This window comes from Spinacia oleracea, chromosome 5 (genome assembly GCF_020520425.1).
Source record: "Spinacia oleracea cultivar Varoflay chromosome 5, BTI_SOV_V1, whole genome shotgun sequence".
NCBI lineage: Eukaryota > Viridiplantae > Streptophyta > Magnoliopsida > Caryophyllales > Amaranthaceae > Spinacia > Spinacia oleracea.
Genome location: NC_079491.1, coordinates 41,497,553 through 41,516,690, shown reverse-complemented (window position 1 = coordinate 41,516,690; position 19,138 = coordinate 41,497,553). Strand labels below are relative to the sequence as shown.

General features: G+C 42.5%; 1 protein-coding gene across 4 annotated transcripts; it reads left to right on the top strand.

The window, feature by feature from the left end:
- The first annotated feature begins 3,650 nt into the window (after positions 1–3,650).
- LOC110786973 (uncharacterized) lies at positions 3,651–18,935 on the top strand. 4 transcript variants are annotated; one of them, XR_008921651.1, is made up of 5 exons: positions 3,663–3,824; positions 4,062–4,182; positions 4,582–4,754; positions 18,483–18,598; positions 18,681–18,935. XR_008921651.1 is itself a non-coding variant. In XM_056829243.1 (3 exons), exons 1-3 carry the CDS (start codon positions 3,681–3,683, stop codon positions 4,602–4,604), a joined length of 303 nt encoding a protein of 100 aa, XP_056685221.1. In that variant the 5' UTR covers positions 3,651–3,680; the 3' UTR covers positions 4,605–4,666. The 4 variants fall into 4 exon arrangements, 1 of the variants encoding a protein (XP_056685221.1); XR_008921650.1 differs by having other exon boundaries at positions 4,047–4,182; XR_008921652.1 differs by lacking the exon at positions 18,483–18,598 and having other exon boundaries at positions 3,662–3,824; positions 4,047–4,182.
- The last annotated feature ends 203 nt before the right edge of the window (positions 18,936–19,138 follow it).

Here is a 19,138-nt window from a genome sequence, read left to right as displayed (position 1 = left end):
CCCAACCCGTACCCGGTCCAAAAATAATGGATCATGAATAAGTTTTTGTGATCGTAACCCGATTTTATCCGAATCTGAGCAACCCGAAAAATAATGGGTCAAAACCCGACCGAACCCATTTTGGACCCGACCGATTGAAAATCATTGTAATATAAATGAGATTTTGAGAAAATTTAAGCAAAATAAACACGTTGTTTTTACTATTGTTCTGTGTGATATGATTTTAATTTGAATTATACGACATTTTATGGTTGAATTTGACTAACTATAAACTTGTATAGGAAAATTTGTTAATTTGTGCCCATATTGTGTATATTAATCACCTACGTTAATGAAAATATAATGCGCATTTCAAAATCTCTCAACTCGTTGGGTCGACCCGGACCCAAAAGTTCTGGGTCTTGAACAAGCATTTGTAAACCCGGAAAGTGACCGACCCGATATAACTCAAACCCGAAAATATTTTTTTACAACCCGACCCCACCGACCCATTTGACAGGTATAATAATGACGGTTGAATTTAGTAACAACAACTATTGTTTGTTTCGTTCGGATATTGATCGGTCTTGGTTTGACATGGTTCGCCAAGGTAGAAAAAATTAAAGACGTGAAAACAGTCAGTCATACGTTGACCGTCCCTTTTGACGGTCCCTTATGTTTTAAAAACCGCTCAACCTCAGATTGTCGCGCATCATATTTCAAGTTCCTACATAAGATGGCCCTTGTCTTGGAAAATTTTCAAATTAGGGAATCGCCTAATACCTCTATGACGAGGAATATACAGGTGTAAGGAGCTGTAGTGCCACAGGGAGTGGAAGTAGAAGAGTTATCTAGATTTCTGTTGGTTTTATGCTTATTTTTTTCAATATTTGGTAAGCTAACCACAAGCTATTCTAAGAACCATTTGTAAACTTGAAGAGTTGTTACACTCATAATTTTGTAAAATGATTACAGTATACTCTAATCACTCATACATTGTATCATGTAGGAAATTTACAGCCTTTTTAACTTCTATGAAATTCCTCGTCATGGCAGCCACATATTGCATTCTCTATACCTATGTTTGTAAGTACTTCAACACTGTAAACCAAATAGCAATTCAACTAGTTAATAATATCTTTCAAAACATTAGTGAAGATTAAAAGTAAGATACATTTTTTCTTTAAAGTATATATGTAAACAAATTTACAGCCTCTGCAGGTCTGAATCACCTTCAGTTTTGCAAATTGAACAGTTTTATAACATCTATTACTATATACTAAAAGAGACACCAGGAATGACACGTGTCAATTCCTGGTGCGATTTTTTCCCGCCAAAAACCCTATCCTAAAAGAAAATATATCTACTTTATTCTATTTTTATTTTCTCTCCTTTTGTATAAATGTTTATAAATAGAAAATATTGTAGGATTATTCAATATTTATATGACATTATTAAACAATTTTGGTAATATTAATTTAGTCTGGTCGTCATATCAATAATAGAAAATATTCTTACTCAATATTTTGTTCATATTAAGCATATCAAATATTAATTTGGTCAAACAATCATATAAAATATATAATATATAATAGAGAGAAAATAGTATATTATATGATAAAATGAGTACGTTTGAGATTTATTATTTACACAATAGATTTAAGGAATAAATATTTCAGTTAAAAAAGATGGTCAATTAATAATTTTAAAATAACCGTGCATGCACGGGACCTAATCTAGTTATTTATATTAGGCTTTTGTTCATTCACGGCTATTTTCGTGCCACATCGCTTCAGAGATTATCTAATCGCATAAAATTCAAACCCTCTTCGTCTCCAAATGCCCTGAACTCACCCTTCAGTTTTTTCTCAATTTTCAAAACATGAAGCAACAATAACCTCGTAATTTCTCCACTTTTCTAAAAAGTGCTTGATTTTTGAGGGTGAGGATTTTAAAATAGAAGGGGTAATAATTTGATTTTATATAAACGAAGATCATAAAAATGTAAAGATCAATTGGGAATAATAAAGTTATAATTTTTCTGCGAAAATTTTGATGTCAAGAGGAGAATTTTTTTTAAGAAGGGACATAAAAAAGGAGGACAGAGGAGAGAGAAATTTTGATCTTATAGTCTTGAATATGAGCTTGTTATTATTATAACTAGATTTTAGCCCGTGCGATGCACGGATTCTATTAAATTTTTATGTTTAAATAAAACTCCTATATATATATACCAATTTATATATATTATATTAGATTAGTTTTTTTTATTTTTCATTGAATTTCATTTTAGATTTTTTTTAATTATGGAAGTGTTTGTTTTTTGATGAAATTGTATATACGTAATATGAATAATTAATTAATAAAAATTTCTACGTGATACTTAATTATTTATCTACGTGGCACTCGACTTTTTTAATTCAAAATTAATTTTGAAATCTTATTTTCATCGGCGGAAACCATTATATTTCCTACGTGGCGCTCTAATATTGGATTAATGTTTGATTTTAAATTGAATTTTATTTTATTTTATTTTAGATTAGTGTTTGATTTTGGATGAATTTTATTTTAGATTTATTTTTTAATTTTTAGAGTGTTTGATTTTAGATGGAGTTGTATATATTAACAATTAATTAATTAAAATATCTACGTGGCACCTAATTAATTATCTATGTGGCAATCTATTTTTTTAATTCAAAAATAAATTAGAAATTATATTTTTTATTGGCCGAAACCATTAGTAATCCTAGGTGGCGCTCTAATATTTCAGCAAATATGCCTCCTTTATATATATATATATATATATATATATATATATATATATATATATATTATCGATTTCATATATATATATATATATATATATATATATATATAATATATATATATATATATATATATATATATATGTGAGATTGAAAGAAATGAAAATCAATTTAAGTCAAATCCTAAACCCTAAAACCCTAACTCCTAACCCTTACACCCGAACTTAACTGGACTTATTGGAACTGGTTAAACTTGAATACTTTATTGATTTGAACTGATTAAACTTGAATATTTAATTGATTTGATCTGATTGAAATTGAAATTTTCCTTAAATCCTTACCCCTAAACCTGAACTTAATTAAATTGATATGAACTGATTAAAGTTGAATAATTGATTGATCTTAATTGATTAAACTTGATTTTTCACATAAATTTTAATTTTAAAAAATACAAAATTTTAGTTTGGGCTTGTTATTATTATAATTTAAAGAACTGAAAAACAAGTTACGCCAAAACCCTAACCCCTAAACCTGAACTTAATTGAATTTAACTTGAATACTTATTGATTTGAATTAATAAAACTTGAATACTTGATTGATCTGAATTAATAAAATTTGAATACTTGATTGATCTGAAGAGGAGTTACATGTAGCATGTGGTGTTATTAGTTTGTGCAAACTAGTTTAGATCAACGTTGACTTGGTTTGACTTTCTAGTAATTTTTTAAAAAATTTTAAATTTTTAATTTTTTTGATTTTGTTAGTTTTGGACTTAGTCAAAACCCTATAAAAAGACATATGTCTCTCTTAGTCGGATTATTAATGCTTAATTATGTTAAATTTTTATATGTATAATCTCAGCCACCCGATCCATTTAATCCAAGAGCTCATATTTCAACCGATCAAATAAAAAATTAAGGGTTCTTTCTAGCGTGAATGACTTCCTTCTTTCAACTCCATTTCTCTCTTTCTCGTTTCTCTCTCTTATTCCAATTTTCTCCCTCCTCCTGGACATTATCTCTGCTCTACGATTCTCACCTTCTTCAAGTTGTCCCTTCGAATTTCTTCAATTTTCGCCAAGTAAGTTTACAATTGTTAGATTTCTTATTCAATTATTTTCCATTTTGATTGTTGAAATTTGGGTTTCGAAATTCTTTGTATAGTGTTCCGCAATTTTGATGGATAAACTTAGGGCTTTTAAAATTGTGGTTTTGTTTCTGTTTGTGCTAATCCGATTGCTATATTAGGGATTTTAATTGCTATCTTGTTTTCGTTTTTGCAATTGTCATTGCTAATTCAAAGCGTATTTATAATGAGGTCCTATGTGAATTCTTCAATGCAATGGTTATTTCAATTTGGCTTCTGCGATTGAAAGGGCAGCCAGCAACACTCAGTAAGCTTGCTAAGAGTATCGAGTCTTTGACTGACACTCTGGAAGGTATTAGCCTTTTTCTGTTCAGCTATAAATTTGCTATATAAATTGTATACTCCCTTTGAATGCCTACTACATATTTGATGAAATGCCACTTTGAATATCTCCAGCTTTATTGGCTAGTCTATTCTTTATAAATTCAATAGATTGTCTGACTCTTTGCTGGTAATTGATTCTTCTAACTTTCTTGTTAGTTTAAAGAATTTCATCTCTGTATGCTTGAATTTTGAACTCTGTTGTAGAACCAATGCAATTAAAGAGAGTGTAGTATGATGTTAAATTACGATCATGATTTGTTTGAAGGGTTGTAGTTTTCTAGTAAAAGGTGTTATGGATTCATTAGTGCTAACTCCTATAGTAGGTTACTGGGCCACAAAGTCTAGGCTTGACCATCTCTTGTGCCAGTTGTTAACTATACAGATTCCTAACCACTGCGGGCTGAACTACTTCGCTCAAGTAAAGCCAGACATTGTACAGCGCGTGTATGGCATCATCAATGTAACATCCATTACGATTATTAGTTAGAAAGGGCGGCATAGTTTCGCAAGTCAAGGGCAAGGTGACTTGTGGCTGACTCGGTAAGTTATAACTCCTTTATGTTGGCAATTTCATCACTGAGAAAACTCCTAGCAAGCTCTACTATTTTTTGACCAGTGCATCTAAATTCTGCCTAAATGTCTTATACATATTAATGATTGCTTGAATGGTTTCTGTTGTGGGAAAAATTACCATGCCTTCGTGTACCAATGAGGATGCGACACATGGCACGTATTACGCCCCCTAAGCAGAAACCATACGAAGACTAGACCACAGCATGGGTATCAATCTACGTATCTACAATGTATATGTATTTGTATTTTAGAATGTATAAATGTATGTAATGTACCTATACCAGAAAAGGGGCCTAGGTAGTAGGTATTCCAAGTGGTATGAATAAGCACAATAGGCCCAAAAAGCCCACTATTGCCAAAAGGGCCAGGGAATTGTAAGGAGAAAGGACACATGTCCTCCTCCCATACCCTAGCCAATCATGTAAAGGGAATATTAGGTCATTCCCACAAAAACCTAGTACTATAAATAGTCCCACTTCCCTAGAAAAAGGGGTCACAATCAATACATTCAAGAGCAATTGCTGCTCTGCCTTCTCTCTACTTTCTCTCTCTATAAAAATACAATCTTGTGAAATCCTTAGAAGTTACCGGAAAACCTCCAAGGTATCTCACCGGAAAAACCCCATAACATTTGGCGCCGTCTGTGGGGAGGTACGGTAACATGGAAGATCAACGACAGGACAACGATACTGGGCGGCCTACGCGAGTAGAGCGGCCACCCCTCGAAAGAGAAATGCCGACTGAACATCATACGCCGGCCACGAGAATCACTGGAGATGCCGCGCGTATATTTGCGGCCGGGCACACCCCTCGTCACGCTGCCGAGGTAGAGGTGCTCAGCGAGGAGGACGACCAGGCCAATCGCACCCCTCCTGGAGGACACCTGGATCCTCGGGCGGATACAGTAATAGAGGAGAACCCTGATATGCCTGTCTCTGTGGGTGCTCTTCGGGCTATTTTGGCTGAGTTCCAAGCTGATGTGGGAAAGACAGTTAATGCTGAGGTACAGAAGAGTATGCTGATCTACACCACTGCTGTGGCTGCAAATCATGAGGGGCCGGCAAGCAATAGGCCAACACTTTCTTTGCGCCCCCAAACGTCTGGACCAGGCAGACAGGCGAGGACCTGAGGAGGCAGCCGCCAGCAAGTCAGCCCAATCAGGAAATGTCTTACCTACCACGCCGACTGCCACAGCGGCTGATTGGAGAAACGTCCCGAGGACGTGAGCAGCCACGCGCAGAGCAATTGCCTGACTCTGAGTCTGAACTTTCTGACACTGGGTCAACCCCCGTCATGCCGGATAGACCTCTCCCTCATCCAACTTATACGCATCTGAGCCAGGCGCGCCCAGGGGTCACCCGTCCAACCCGTCAAACTCGCGGACGCGAGTCTTCCCAGCGGGTACCCTACTCAAGGCGTCAAGATCCTGTGTATCACATTCAGGAGGGGGTGTCCAACATGGCCCTAGGACACACCACCCCTTTTGCAGACTCCATCATGAGAGCCCCGAGGGAACCCAAAGTCAAGCCACCCAACATTGATGCTTACGATGGGACCACAGATCCAGACATGCACCTCTTGGTTTACCGGCATCACATGTATGTCCAAGGAACAACTGACTCAACCTGGTGTAAGTATTTTCCGGGCACACTCAAAGGAGTAGCATCTAAGTGGTTCGAGAGACTTCCAGCCGGAACTATTCGCTCTTTTCCGGAGCTCGAGCTATTGTTCTCTACTCGGTTCATGGCTCACAAGGAAGAAAAGAAGACGAGCATGCATCTGAGTAGGATTCAGCAAGGGAAAGACGAGTCTCTGAGGAGCTATGTGAAGAGATTCAATCTAGAGGCAGGGAAAATTCCGGATTTGCCAGATGTTGTTGCATTCGATAACTTCATTCGAGGGCTTAAAAAGGGCTCTTTCAAGTTTGATCTGGTAAAGAAAAGCGTCCGAACAATGCCAGAAGTGCTGGATGAGGCCGAGGCCTTCATCCATGCAACAGAGATTTGCAGCGTCCCAAAAGATCCCAGAGGAAGTGATATCGCCGAGCCGGCGGCAAAAAAGGAGAAATACGAAAAGAAGAGCCGGCCTAACGGGACGTGGGCTATTGCAAAAGAGTCAGACAGGGCTCCCGGGGCGGCAGGCCAGAAACAGTCCAGAACTTATGATCGGGAGCGATTTTAGTATAACACAGACATGTACACAATTCTGATGGACGTCGGGTCCAAATATGACATTGATCGTCCATTTCCCATGAAGTCGCCACCAGAAAGTAGGGACCCCAAACTGTACTGTCACTTTCACAATGACATTGGGCATGACACCAAAGAATGTAAGAGCTTGAAAAGGGCATTAGACGGCCTAGCCGCCAAGGGATTCCCCTCCCTCGGAGGAAGATGGGAATCGTACCGACCCAGAGTGCGTAGCAGTCATCTCCGGAGGATTGGCCGCCGGCGGGCCGACCATGAGGGGCCAGAAGGATTATGCCAAGCGATTGGGGAAAGTGATGCTGTCCGGCAAGGCCACAGTTGACCCGTTTCTAAAAGTTGAAATCGGCGAGGCCGACCGTGGGAAAATCTCCACCCCGCATGACGATCCTTTGGTAATTGAGTTAAAAGTTGCTAATCTGAGGGTTAGGCGTATTTTGGTTGATACAGGAAGTTCGTCGGACATAATTAGTCTAGAGTGCTTGAATCGGCTGCAACATGATTCCTCAAAGATTGAGAAAATCCACAATCCCATTATAGGCTTCGGAGGTAGTATCATCCACCCAGTCGGCATAATTGCCCTCCCTCTGAGGATGGGAAATAAAAAGGAATCTCGACAAATGGACGTCCGTTTTCTCATAGTGAAAGACCTGACGGCATATAACATCATCTTGGGGCGTCCCACCTTGAATAGGGCAAAGGCTGTCATTGTGACTCATCTGATGCTTCTTAAGTTCATTTGTGACGATGGGAGTGTCAGCACTATACATGGTGACCAGCAACAAGCTAGAGATTGCTACCTAACCACCTTGAGTCCAGAAGCATGGGGGACGGGTGAAGAGAAAAGGACATCGGGAAACAAACGAAAATGTGGCGACACACAACCCAAGATCGTCAAAGAAACATTAACTATCTCAGCAGGGCACATGGAAGAGAGACGCCCAGAGCCTGTTGGGGCTCATTTCAATGTGGTATTAAACACAGATAAACCTGACAGAGTAGTGCCCATCGGGATTTCTCCTGACGACCCGCTGGCGGCAGAGTTGGTCCACCTTTTGAGAGAATTTGAAGATATCTTTGCTTTCACAGTGGACGAAATGCCGGGTATTGATCCTGCTGTGGCCGTCCATAAGCTGAATGTGGACCCAAACTTCAAACCGATTCGTCAGAAGAAAAGGAACCATGGGGAAGATAGAAATCAGGCGGCAGCCGCGGAAATACAAAAGTTGATGGAGGCAGGGTTCGTCAGGCCTAGTCAGTACCCCGACTGGGTTGCTAACGTGGTCCTCGTCAAAAAACCTAATGGTACCTGGAGAATGTGTGTTGACTACACCAACCTCAATAAGGCATGTCCCAAGGACAGTTTTCCATTGCCCAAGATTGACCGGCTCGTCGACTCTACAGCAGGGCATGCTATGATGAGCTTTATGGATGCATACTCAGGGTTTCATCAGATTCCGTTGTGGCCTGACGACCAGGAAAAAACGTCATTTGTTACTGAACAAGGCCTTTACTGCTACAAAGTGATGCCGTTTGGGTTAAAGAATGCACCGGCCACCTTTCAGCGTCTTATTAACACTGTGTTCATTAAGCAGCTCGGCAGAAATATTGAAGCTTATATTGATGATATGATCGTAAAAAGTAAGTTGAGGGCGGCGCACATAACTGATCTCAGGGAGACATTTGAGACTATTCGAGCTTACAACATGAGGTTGAATCATAAGAAGTGTGTGTTCGGGGTGACGGTAGGAAAATTCTTAGGTTTCTTGATTGATGAAAGAGGAATTGAAGCCAACCTAGACAAAATCCAGGCAGTAATTGATATGAGCTCACCAATGACAGTGAAGGAGGTCCAGCGGCTGACAGGTTGCTTGGCCGCCCTGGGCAGATTCCTTTCCAGGGCTGGAGACAAGTGCCACTACTTTTTTAGGTCTGTCAGAAAGAAGGCCAAGTTTGAATGGTCGGACGAGGCCGAGGCGGCATTGGTCAGATTAAAGGAGCACTTGCATACCTTGCCTCGTCTTGTTAGTCCCTTTCTAGGAGAGACTTTGTACATGTATCTCGCCGTGTCCGAGCACTCGTTGAGTGCCGTTCTACTGACAGAGAGGGAGGGAATACAGATGCCGGTATACTTTGTCAGTCATGTTCTTCAAAATGCTGAAGTTAGATACCCTACAGTGGAAAAGTTTGGCTTAGCTCTGTTCATGGCCAGCAAAAATCTCCGTCCTCATTTCTTAGCTCACAAAATAGTGGTCTACACAGATCAACCGCTCAAACTGCCCTTCACAAAGCTGGAGGCGTCAGGACGAATGCTGAATTGGGCAATAGAGCTGAACGCCTTTGATATCACCTATGAGCCGAGGAAAGCTGTCAAGGGGCAGGCATGTGCCGACTTTATTGTTGAAATGACGAGGCCAGACTTTGCCAAGAATACAAACACGGTGTGGACAGTGTATGTAGACGGCTCATCCACACAGAATGGATGTGGAGCTGGGATAATCTGTCACTCCCCAGAAGGAGATACTTTTGAGTATGCTATGCGATTTAACTTCCAGGCGTCAAATAATGAAGCCGAATATGAAGCCCTGCTTTGTGGCATTAAAATGTGTAAGGCGGCAGGCGCCGAGGAGATTGTAGCCCTATCTGACTCCCAACTGATTGTGAGCCAAGTTAATGGGACCTACGAAGCTAGGGATCCGACTATGGTCAAATACATGCAGGCCGTCCATCAGGAAGTAGAGCCACTGAAAAGTTTTGAAGTAAGGCAAGTCCCTCGCTCGGAAAATAACCAAGCTGATGCCCTGTCAAAATTGGCAAGTTCCGCGTCTTGTGATACCCCTCGTCACGTGTTTTGGGAGGTAAAAGAGCACAAAAGTGTTGAGCAAATGGAGGTGGAAACACTTGATAGGACGTCCACATGGATGGATGACATAGTAAACTTCAAAATGAATGGAGTCTTGCCCGAAGATTCAAGGGAAGCGGCAAAACTTCAGAAGAAATGCTCTTGGTTTGAAATGTGGAACGGCACCCTCTACAAAAAGGCCTACTCCCGTCCTTTGTTAAGATGTGTAACAACCTGAGAAGGGGCAGGAAATTCTAGAAGACCTTCATCAGGGGTTGTGCAGCTCGCATATTGGTGGAAGGGCTTTGGCTGAAAAGGCACTTCGAACCGGCTATTACTGGCCGACTCTTAAGGAGGACGCAATTTCACTGGTCAAAAAGTGTGACAAATGCCAGCGTTTTTCTCACCTAATACACCGACCGGCACGAGTTCTGACGCCCATTACAAGCTCAATTCCATTTGCTAAGTGGGGGATGGATCTTCTAGGCCCATTTACGGCCGCACCAGGAGGAAGGCGTTATGTCATCGTTGCTGTAGATTACTTCACAAAATGGGTGGAGGCAGAAGCGCTCAAAAACATAAAAACTACTGATGTGAGAGCATTCATTTGGAAGAACATCATGACTCGCTTTGGGATTCCACAGGCTATCGTCTTCGATAATGGGACCCAGTTTGAGACGCCTAAGCTGAAAGAGTGGCTGGCGGATCACGGCATACACACTTGTTTTGCATCAGTCGGACGTCCCCAAGCCAATGGTCAGGTTGAGGCGTTCAACAAAATTATCTCCGAAGGAATGAAAAAGAAGCTTGACGAAGCCAAAGGTCTATGGGCTGATGAGCTGCCAAATGTCTTATGGTCCATCCGCACCACGGCTAAGAATTCAACCGGTGAAACACCCTTCTAGCTAGCCTATGGCGCCGAGGCTGTCCTACCCATAGAAATGTGTGAACCAACGTTGAGAGTCATGCTGTATGACGAAAATGCTAACTGGGAGACAATGAAAGCAGCCCTGGACTTCCTGCCCGAGGTTAGAGGAAATGCAGCGCTCAGACAACAGCTGTACAAGATAAGAACGGCAAGAGAATACAACAAGAAAGTCTCTAATAGAGTGCTCAAAGTGGGAGATTTTTTCCTCAGGAAAATGGAATCCACAGGACGAGCAAACGAACAGGGTAAGCTGACGCCCACTTGGGAGGGACCTTATGAGATCTATGATGAGGTTAGAGATGGAACCTACCGCATTCAAGACATGCAGGGCCGGCCTATTTTGCGCACTTGGAATGCCGACAATCTCAAGAAGTATTTCTTCTAAATATGTGCTAAGCTTTGTCTTACGTACCACGATCCATTGCCCAAGGGGCGGCCTCTAATGGTCATACTAGGGTAGTAATTACTTTTGAAACTGGCTAAATTCGCCTAGCAAAGTTATAAATAATACTACTCTATTTGTCTCGTAATATTTATTGCTCGCACAATGAATATAAAAATGTACACTCCAATGCATAACCAAAGCCTAATTGTATGACGGCCTGAGAAGTGGCCCAGATTAGCAAAAACTCTCAGCAAGACTAATTGTTTAAAGCCTAAGAAGTGGCCCAGATTAGCACCAAGTTGTAGGCTGATCACCTATCCAACTCCCTTCCCAGTATAGCAAGCCGCTGGCCAACCAGTACGGCATAGTAAGTGCCAGCGGCACAAATAAACTTAAATCATAAGTTATTTGTTCAAAAGCTCAGCGGCATGAACAACTTTGAAACATAGGTTGTTTGCTCAAAAGCTCAGCGGCACGAATAACTTTGAAACAAAGGTTGTTTGCTCAAAAGTGCGGCGGCACGAACATTTGGCCGTCCAGTCCATTTGACGAGCATGTCTAGCGGCAATCATACCTATTGATTGACTTGCGTCAATCAATATCGGTATAGACACGCTCGCCAAGGAAAGAGACGACCACAGTAGTTCCTAGCGCATGCTCATTTGCATGCGGCACCAATAAACTTTGAAACAAAGGTTGTTTGCTCAAAAGTTCGGCGGCACGAACGTTTGGCCGTCCAGCCCATTTGACGAGCATGTCTAGCGGCAATCATACCTATTGATTGACTTGCGTCGATCAATATCGTTATAGACACGCTCGCCAAAGAAAGAGACGACCACAGTAGTGCCTAGCGTATGCTCAGTTGCCTGCGGCACCAATAACTTTGAAACAAAGGTTGTTTGCTCAAAAGTTCGGCGGCACGAACGTTTGGCCGTCCAGTCCATTTAACGAACATGTCTAGCGGCAATCATACCTAGTGATTGACTTGCGTCAATCAACATCGTTATAGACACGCTCGCCAAAAAAAGAGACGACCATAGTAGTGCCTAGCGCATGCTCAGTTGCCTGCAGCACCAACGTGCTTAGTGTATACTCAGTTGCACCTTGGCTACCATACCTATTGATTAAGCCTATTGATTAAGGAATAATCAAATTACGAAGAACAAATAAATGCGAGATAAAAGAAGCAACAAAAATAACCTATTTACTTATAAAACAACGCCCGTAGAAAGGCGTGTAAAAGTAGCCCAGAATTCAAAAACAAAAAAGAAAGAAATTGTTGTGTGCTCAGCAGGCACAATGGTACAGACGCCAGCAGCGCCAAAACTTAACAAAATAATTGTTTTTGCCCTTAGGCATGGGAACACTTGAATAAAATTTTGAAGAACTTGGAAGGAAGCAAATCAGGGAGCAGCCGCATCGTCCTCATCATCAGAAGGTACAAACTCAGGGGGCGGCTGACCGAGACGCTCAGCAGCCAACACAGCGGTACTGTGTTCCAATCGCCGCTGGAACCACGCAAGATCATACTCTGGCATGTGGCTCTCCCGGGCGTGCTTAACAGCGTCCTTGGCCGCTTGCTCCCCCTGATCATAGGATTCCAGAAGACGCTCACGCAAGGTGCGAACTTGCGACCTGGCCGTCTCCAGCTCCCCCCGAAGATGCTTGGCTTCCTCAGCCGCCTCTTTGACCTGAGGGTACTCCCGCAACTGGTCCTAAAGCGTCCGTATTTCCGCCGCCGCTGTCTTGGCCTCCTCGACCATTGTCACCATGTCTTTGTCCTGCGCCAAGATCTTCTTAAGCAGCTCGGCCTTGTCAGACCTCAATGAAGCTACCTCCTTTGCTTGAAGGTCTATGGTCGTCTGCATCTGCAGGCGGACCTCTTCAATGGATTTGAACGCATATTCGCCATGGTGGGTGGACTCAGCCACCTGAGCTTTGAGCTCCTCAGCAGTGCGCGTCTTCCAACTCTTGCAGAATTCCATGTGGCAGAACAACTGCAAAAGGAGCTACATGTTAGTAAATGACTTGAAAAGAAAAAACAAGTACAAGAAAAGAAAAACAAGTACAAGCAAAGTGGGAAATAGACTCACGTCGAGTAGGGTGGCCTGGATTGCACCAAACTGGGCGTCAGTCTTGCGGCCAGGAAGAGAAGCAACATACTCTGCGGGGACGGCCTTAAATACCTTACGGCATATAGCCACCCTATCCTTTGACGAATAGTGAGGAGTAGCGGGTACGTTCTCGTCCTCTGCAGCAGCTGCATCCTTCCCTTTGTCTTTAGCTATAGGAAAAACAACGGCCTTAGGATGACGCGGAGAGTAAGAAGAACTGCCAGAGGAGGCTCGATACGTCTGAACGACGTTCGAATAATACTTACCGCCCGATGACCTAGCTCGGCGGACCACCTCCGTAGGAATCTGGGAACGGACGTCGGCCGGAATTCCCGAAAGAGGGTCCTCCAACTCGTCAGGATGCCCACCAGACTTTGATTTGGACACCAAGTCCACAACCAGAGACGGCTTGTCCACGCCAATCTCATCGTCATCAGGGCGACCCCCCTCAGCAACCTTTGACTCGCCCTTCTTCACCAGACGGCGGGGTATAGGTTTGGGCTTTTTGAAGGTACTCAGAGTCTCCGAGCCAGCTGGCACGGCCCTTTTCTTCAATTGGGACAGAGTCGTCCCCTTTTTCTTCCCTGACGCCTTAGCCGCGTCCTTAGCTTGCTAAAAAGAAAAAGAGCGTAAAGGACAGTCAGATATTGGGCCTCGTGATGAATTACAAGTCATTCACTGAATAGTGGCTCGTCATCAATCACAAGTCACTCACAAGATAGTGGCTCGTCATTCAAAAGGACGCCCGTCTCAAAAATGACGAGGCGTACCTTATCAATCACAAGTCACTCACAAGATAGTGGCTCGTCATTCAAAAGGACGCCCGTCGCAAAAATGACGAGGCGTACCTTATCAATCACAAGTCACTCACAAGATAGTGGCTCGTCATTCAAAAGGACGCCCGTCTCAAAAATGACGAAGCGTACCCTTTCAATCACAAGTCACTCACAAGATAGTGGCTCGTCATTCAAAAGGACGCCCGTCTCAAAAATGACGAGGCGTACCCTTTCAATCACAAGTCACTCACAAGATAGTGGCTCGTCACTCAAAAGGACGCCCGTCTAAAATATGACGAGGCGTACCTTATCAATCACAAGTCACACACAAGATAGTGGCTCGTCATTAAAAAGGACGCCCCTCCCGAAAACGACGAGGCGTACCTTATCAATCACAAGTCACTCACTGAATAGTGGCTCGTCATTAAAAAGGACGCCTGTCTCGAAAATGACGAGGCGTACCTTATCAAGTGCAAGTCACTCACAGAATAGTGGCTCGTCATTAAAAAGGACGCCCGTCTCGAAAATGACGAGGCGTACCCTATCAATCACGAGTCACTCACTGAATAGTGGCTCGTCATTAAAACGGACGACCGTCTCGAAAATGACGAGGCGTACCTTATCAAGTGCAAGTCACTCACAGAATAGTGGCCCGTCATTAAAAAGGACGCCCGTCTAAAAAATGACGAGGCGTACCCTATCAATCACGTGTCACTTGCGAAAAAAAATGGCTCGTCACCAAAGGGACGCCCGTCTTAAAAGGTGACGAGGCGCACCTTGGCAACCGCAAGAAAAACACTAACTTAGGGGCCCGTCATTAAAAAGTGACGAGGCCTACCTTAGCAAACATGGGCCACACGCCAAGATAACGGCTCGTCACTAAAAAAGACGCCCACTGTAAACACTGGACGGAAAAGCTTAACTTGCAAAGACAACAACCTAAGAGAATACTCACCTTCTCCTCCAACTCGGCCTTGGCCTTCTGCATCTTGTCCTCATAGATGTCGGCCATCCAATCGGTCATGTCGCCCTTCCCAATATCCGCCGCCGATAACTTGCTCATCCCTTTCTCTGTGAACAAAAGAAATCCAAAGTTAGAAAAAATGAATAGACCAACGCGGGACGGCACATAATTTGGCATACAACCTCGAGTCATAGAATATCCTAAGCCTACGGCCGCTAGAAAGGCCTCATTCCGAAACTGACTAATGTGCGGCAACCACTCGGCCGGCACATGGAAAGTCTTGTCAGCGGTTAAGTGATAAGTGTTGGCCTTGAACAGGACCATTATTTGATCCCACTCCTCGACAGTAAGGGGTGGGAGGGGCTCGTCATGGTCCATATAGTTGGCGTTGCAATTCCAGCGGCTCATCCTCTCGTACATCTCCTGGTCGTCCGTGTAAAACACGACCCATCTTTTCCTCCACATATGCCATTTGCTGAGCTTGCCGACCACTGTCTGGTATGTGCCACGGCTGCTCAGATTGAACCACCCTTTGACGGCACTGGGGGAACGAGAGAGGGAGACCAGATGCAAAAAAGCGTTGAAAGACGGTTCCACGTCGTTCAGCGCACATTTGGCAATATAGCCAAAGATATCAGCCCACGAGTTGGGGGTCAGCTGGGCCACCCCAATGTTAAAACCATCTAACACTTCCACAACGAAGGGGTGTGGAGGGAATCTCATGCCGAGCTTGATGGATGCGGCATACACTGGGAATTCTCCCTCAGCAAGCAGGCTGACGGTCGAGTCCAGACCGGCCGGCACACGCATCTGGTACCCCTCCCCCACGCAGAGGTCGTCCCTCATCTAGGCCCCATGCCTGTCTAGCCACCGCATCCAGCCTATGTCTGGGTGAATCTCCGACGGAAGCAGTTGGGCCTCCTCCCGTCCTCTGGGCCTAATAGGCTGGGGAGCAGCCTCTTGCTCCTCGTCGGCCGATGGCGATGGAGCGACGCTCGACTCCCGCACTGCCTGGCTCGCTGTACCCCCTGAAGAGCTTGTCGTTTGCTCCTCCACCTCGACATATTCATCGATCTCTTGAAAGAGTTCGGCATATTCTTCGTCGGCTGCCGGGGCGGTGGAAAAATATCTCTCCCTAGGGGGTGTGAATGTTTCCTCCCGCAAGCGCAGGCGCGTAGGATCTGTCGTTTGCTTGGTTCTAGCCATGCCTTCTGTATAGTGAACGAAGCACGGCTTAGGAGTGACCAACAATGAAGAAAAAGACGCGATTGGACGTCCGCCCCGACAAAAGACGAACGGCGGAAAAATCTCAATTAAAACCTTCAAACCCTTACCTAGTACTAGGAGGCCGGCCGCTAACAAAGGGAAAAAATGACGAGGGGATAACAAAAACAAGGAAGAAAGGCGAAAACTAACCTTGAAGGATCTGTGAAGTACTTGGTGAAGAACAGGTTGAGTTTGGTGAAGAACAGGTTGAGTTTGGTGAAGAACAGGTTGAGTTTGGTGAAGAACAGGTTGAGTCTCGCGGTGGCCGGAGATCGCCTGCTGGTGGTGGGAGTTCGCCGGAAATCGCCTGTGAATAGCTCTGTGAAAACGAAATGTAATAAATGAATTTTACCCCCTCTATATATAGGGAGGGGCAAAATGGAGAAAGGTGACACGTGTCACCACCTCAACACCTGTCCCAAAGACGAAGATGCAAATCAAAGGTCAAGAAGCGATACCCGGAAAGTGTTTCCAGAAATGCCCTTCTTGAGGGGCAAATGTTGTGGGCAAAATTACCATGCCTTCGTGTACCAATGAGGATGCGACACATGGCACGTATTACGCCCCCTAAGCAGAAACCATACGAAGACTAGACCACAGCATGGGTATCAATCTACGTATCTACAATGTATATGTATTTGTATTTTAGAATGTATAAATGTATGTAATGTACCTATACCTGAAAAGGGGCCTAGGTAGTAGGTATTCCAAGTGATATGAATAAGCACAATAGGCCCAAAAAGCCCACTATTGCCAAAAGGGCCAGGGAATTGTAAGGAGAAAGGACACATGTCCTCCTCCCATACCCTAGCCAATCATGTAAAGGGAATATTAGGTAATTCCCACAAAAACCTAGTACTATAAATAGTCCCACTTCCCTAGAAAAAGGGGTCACAATCAATACATTCAAGAGCAATTGCTGCTCTGCCTTCTCTCTACTTTCTCTCTCTATAAAAATACAATCTTGTGAAATCCTTAGAAGTTACCGGAAAACCTCCAAGGTATCTCACCGGAAAAACCCCACAACAGTTTCAGAATTTGATAACTTAAGCAATAAAGGATAGGAGATAGTGTGTTGCCCGTATCCAACTTTTGTTTTACTTCTGATTGATGAGTTGTCTTTTCTTAGTGTCAGAAGGCTTCCCATGATTTCATTATTAGTTGTGTTCTTCATGGCTTGTTGTTAGGCACAATTTGAGAGTGACATGGGTTCTGATAGTTTTTGGTGCAGGCAGTTGGGGAGTGTCTTGTTTGTGATCTTGCAGTATTCTGGAGTCAAAATTATTTATTCCTACACTGCTGGTCTTGTGGTTGTTTTGAAATCATGGATCAACTAGGTGGTTATGAGAGTTTGTTGATGCAATCTTGCTTCAGTGTTGACCTGCATTGACTGATTAGCAGCTGCATTATATTGACTATTCTCAGGAGTGTGGTTGCTGCAGGGAGGGGGAGTGGGTACTAATGCAGATTTGGTTTAGCCTGGATTCCTATTTCCTAGTAGTGGTTTCAGTTCGTCTAAGTAGTAGCTTTGGGTAGCTGACTAGCTGTAGCATTAGGTATTCTGGTGTGCGATATTTAGAGTGTTTAGGTCTTTGAGTGTGTTAATATGTCAACTTAGGAGCCTATATTAATCCTTAGCCTCATGAAGATGGTAGGAAAGCTAACTAGTTTTTTTAGTAACATAACTGAAGTAAGTAAATTAATCGAACTTAGTAGTAAATAAAAAGTTGCAGAAGTAGATATACAATTAAATGGTCAAAAGTGATAAATGAGTATAGAAACTTCGAGTAATTAAGCAAGAGTTGCAGGCCCTTAGTTCAAGTATTACTTACACAAATAAGCTTCGGGTGAAGCAGATAGTGGAGCCAAAATGAGCATATCCTACCGCTGACTATAAAAGCATCCATCATTTAAACCACCAATCCAACTGCTTCCCAGACTGCAGACCACAATAAAGCAGACCACGTAAGTACAAACCCTCAACAACTACTAGAAATGAACTAGGAAAACCCTGCCTGACATAAATCATACCACCACTGATATGAGCAAACTAAACAGACCTGTCGTAACTAACTCAACACTTCAAGGAATAGAAGATGCAACCTTGCGTTAGTTCATTTCCTTTAAATTTTATTAATTGAGTTCATTCTGAATTGATTATTTAATTATCTTTTATTTTAATTATCTATGTAAATGGGTGGGTTCGGGGATTGCAGAGTATTTGATTGAGTATGGATGATTAGTTCTTCTTCCTTGTGAGTAATTATGGCTGATTGATGTTGGTTGGAGTTGAATGCGCCATAAAGATAGAAGCATATATGAAATCAGATTGGTATTCTCTTATCTCAATTCCTTACTTTCCTGTTATTCTTTCTCAATTGTGAATCTTCTGTTCTTCCTCCCTCTTTTTGCAGATACCTGAAAATTTTTGAGTGGTGCGGGAAGATAATTAGAAGCGCATAAAGAGAATAACATCGTATTTTTAGATTTATATTTTTAAATGATAATTTTTTTTTCTCATCTTAATAATTCGTCATTTACTTATTTTGATGTAAAGTCATGTCGTTCGACAATGAGATTTTTGAGAGGTACTAATTATGTAATGACTTAAATTATTTGTAGATACATTTTTTTTGGAGTTAATAATACCAATATTGATTTTCATGAAATACTTTTTTTTACTTTTACTATTCGATCATGATTACTTCTTATAGGTTATCGTAGTTGGAAATGTATAAAGTAAAATTGTGTAATTTGAAGCAAGATTATTTCTTATAGGTAACAGTGCATACAAATGTATGAAATAAATATGCTAGCTTTATTTTCGGTGCCTTTAAACACCTTTTATGACAATATCAGATTGCATCTAAAT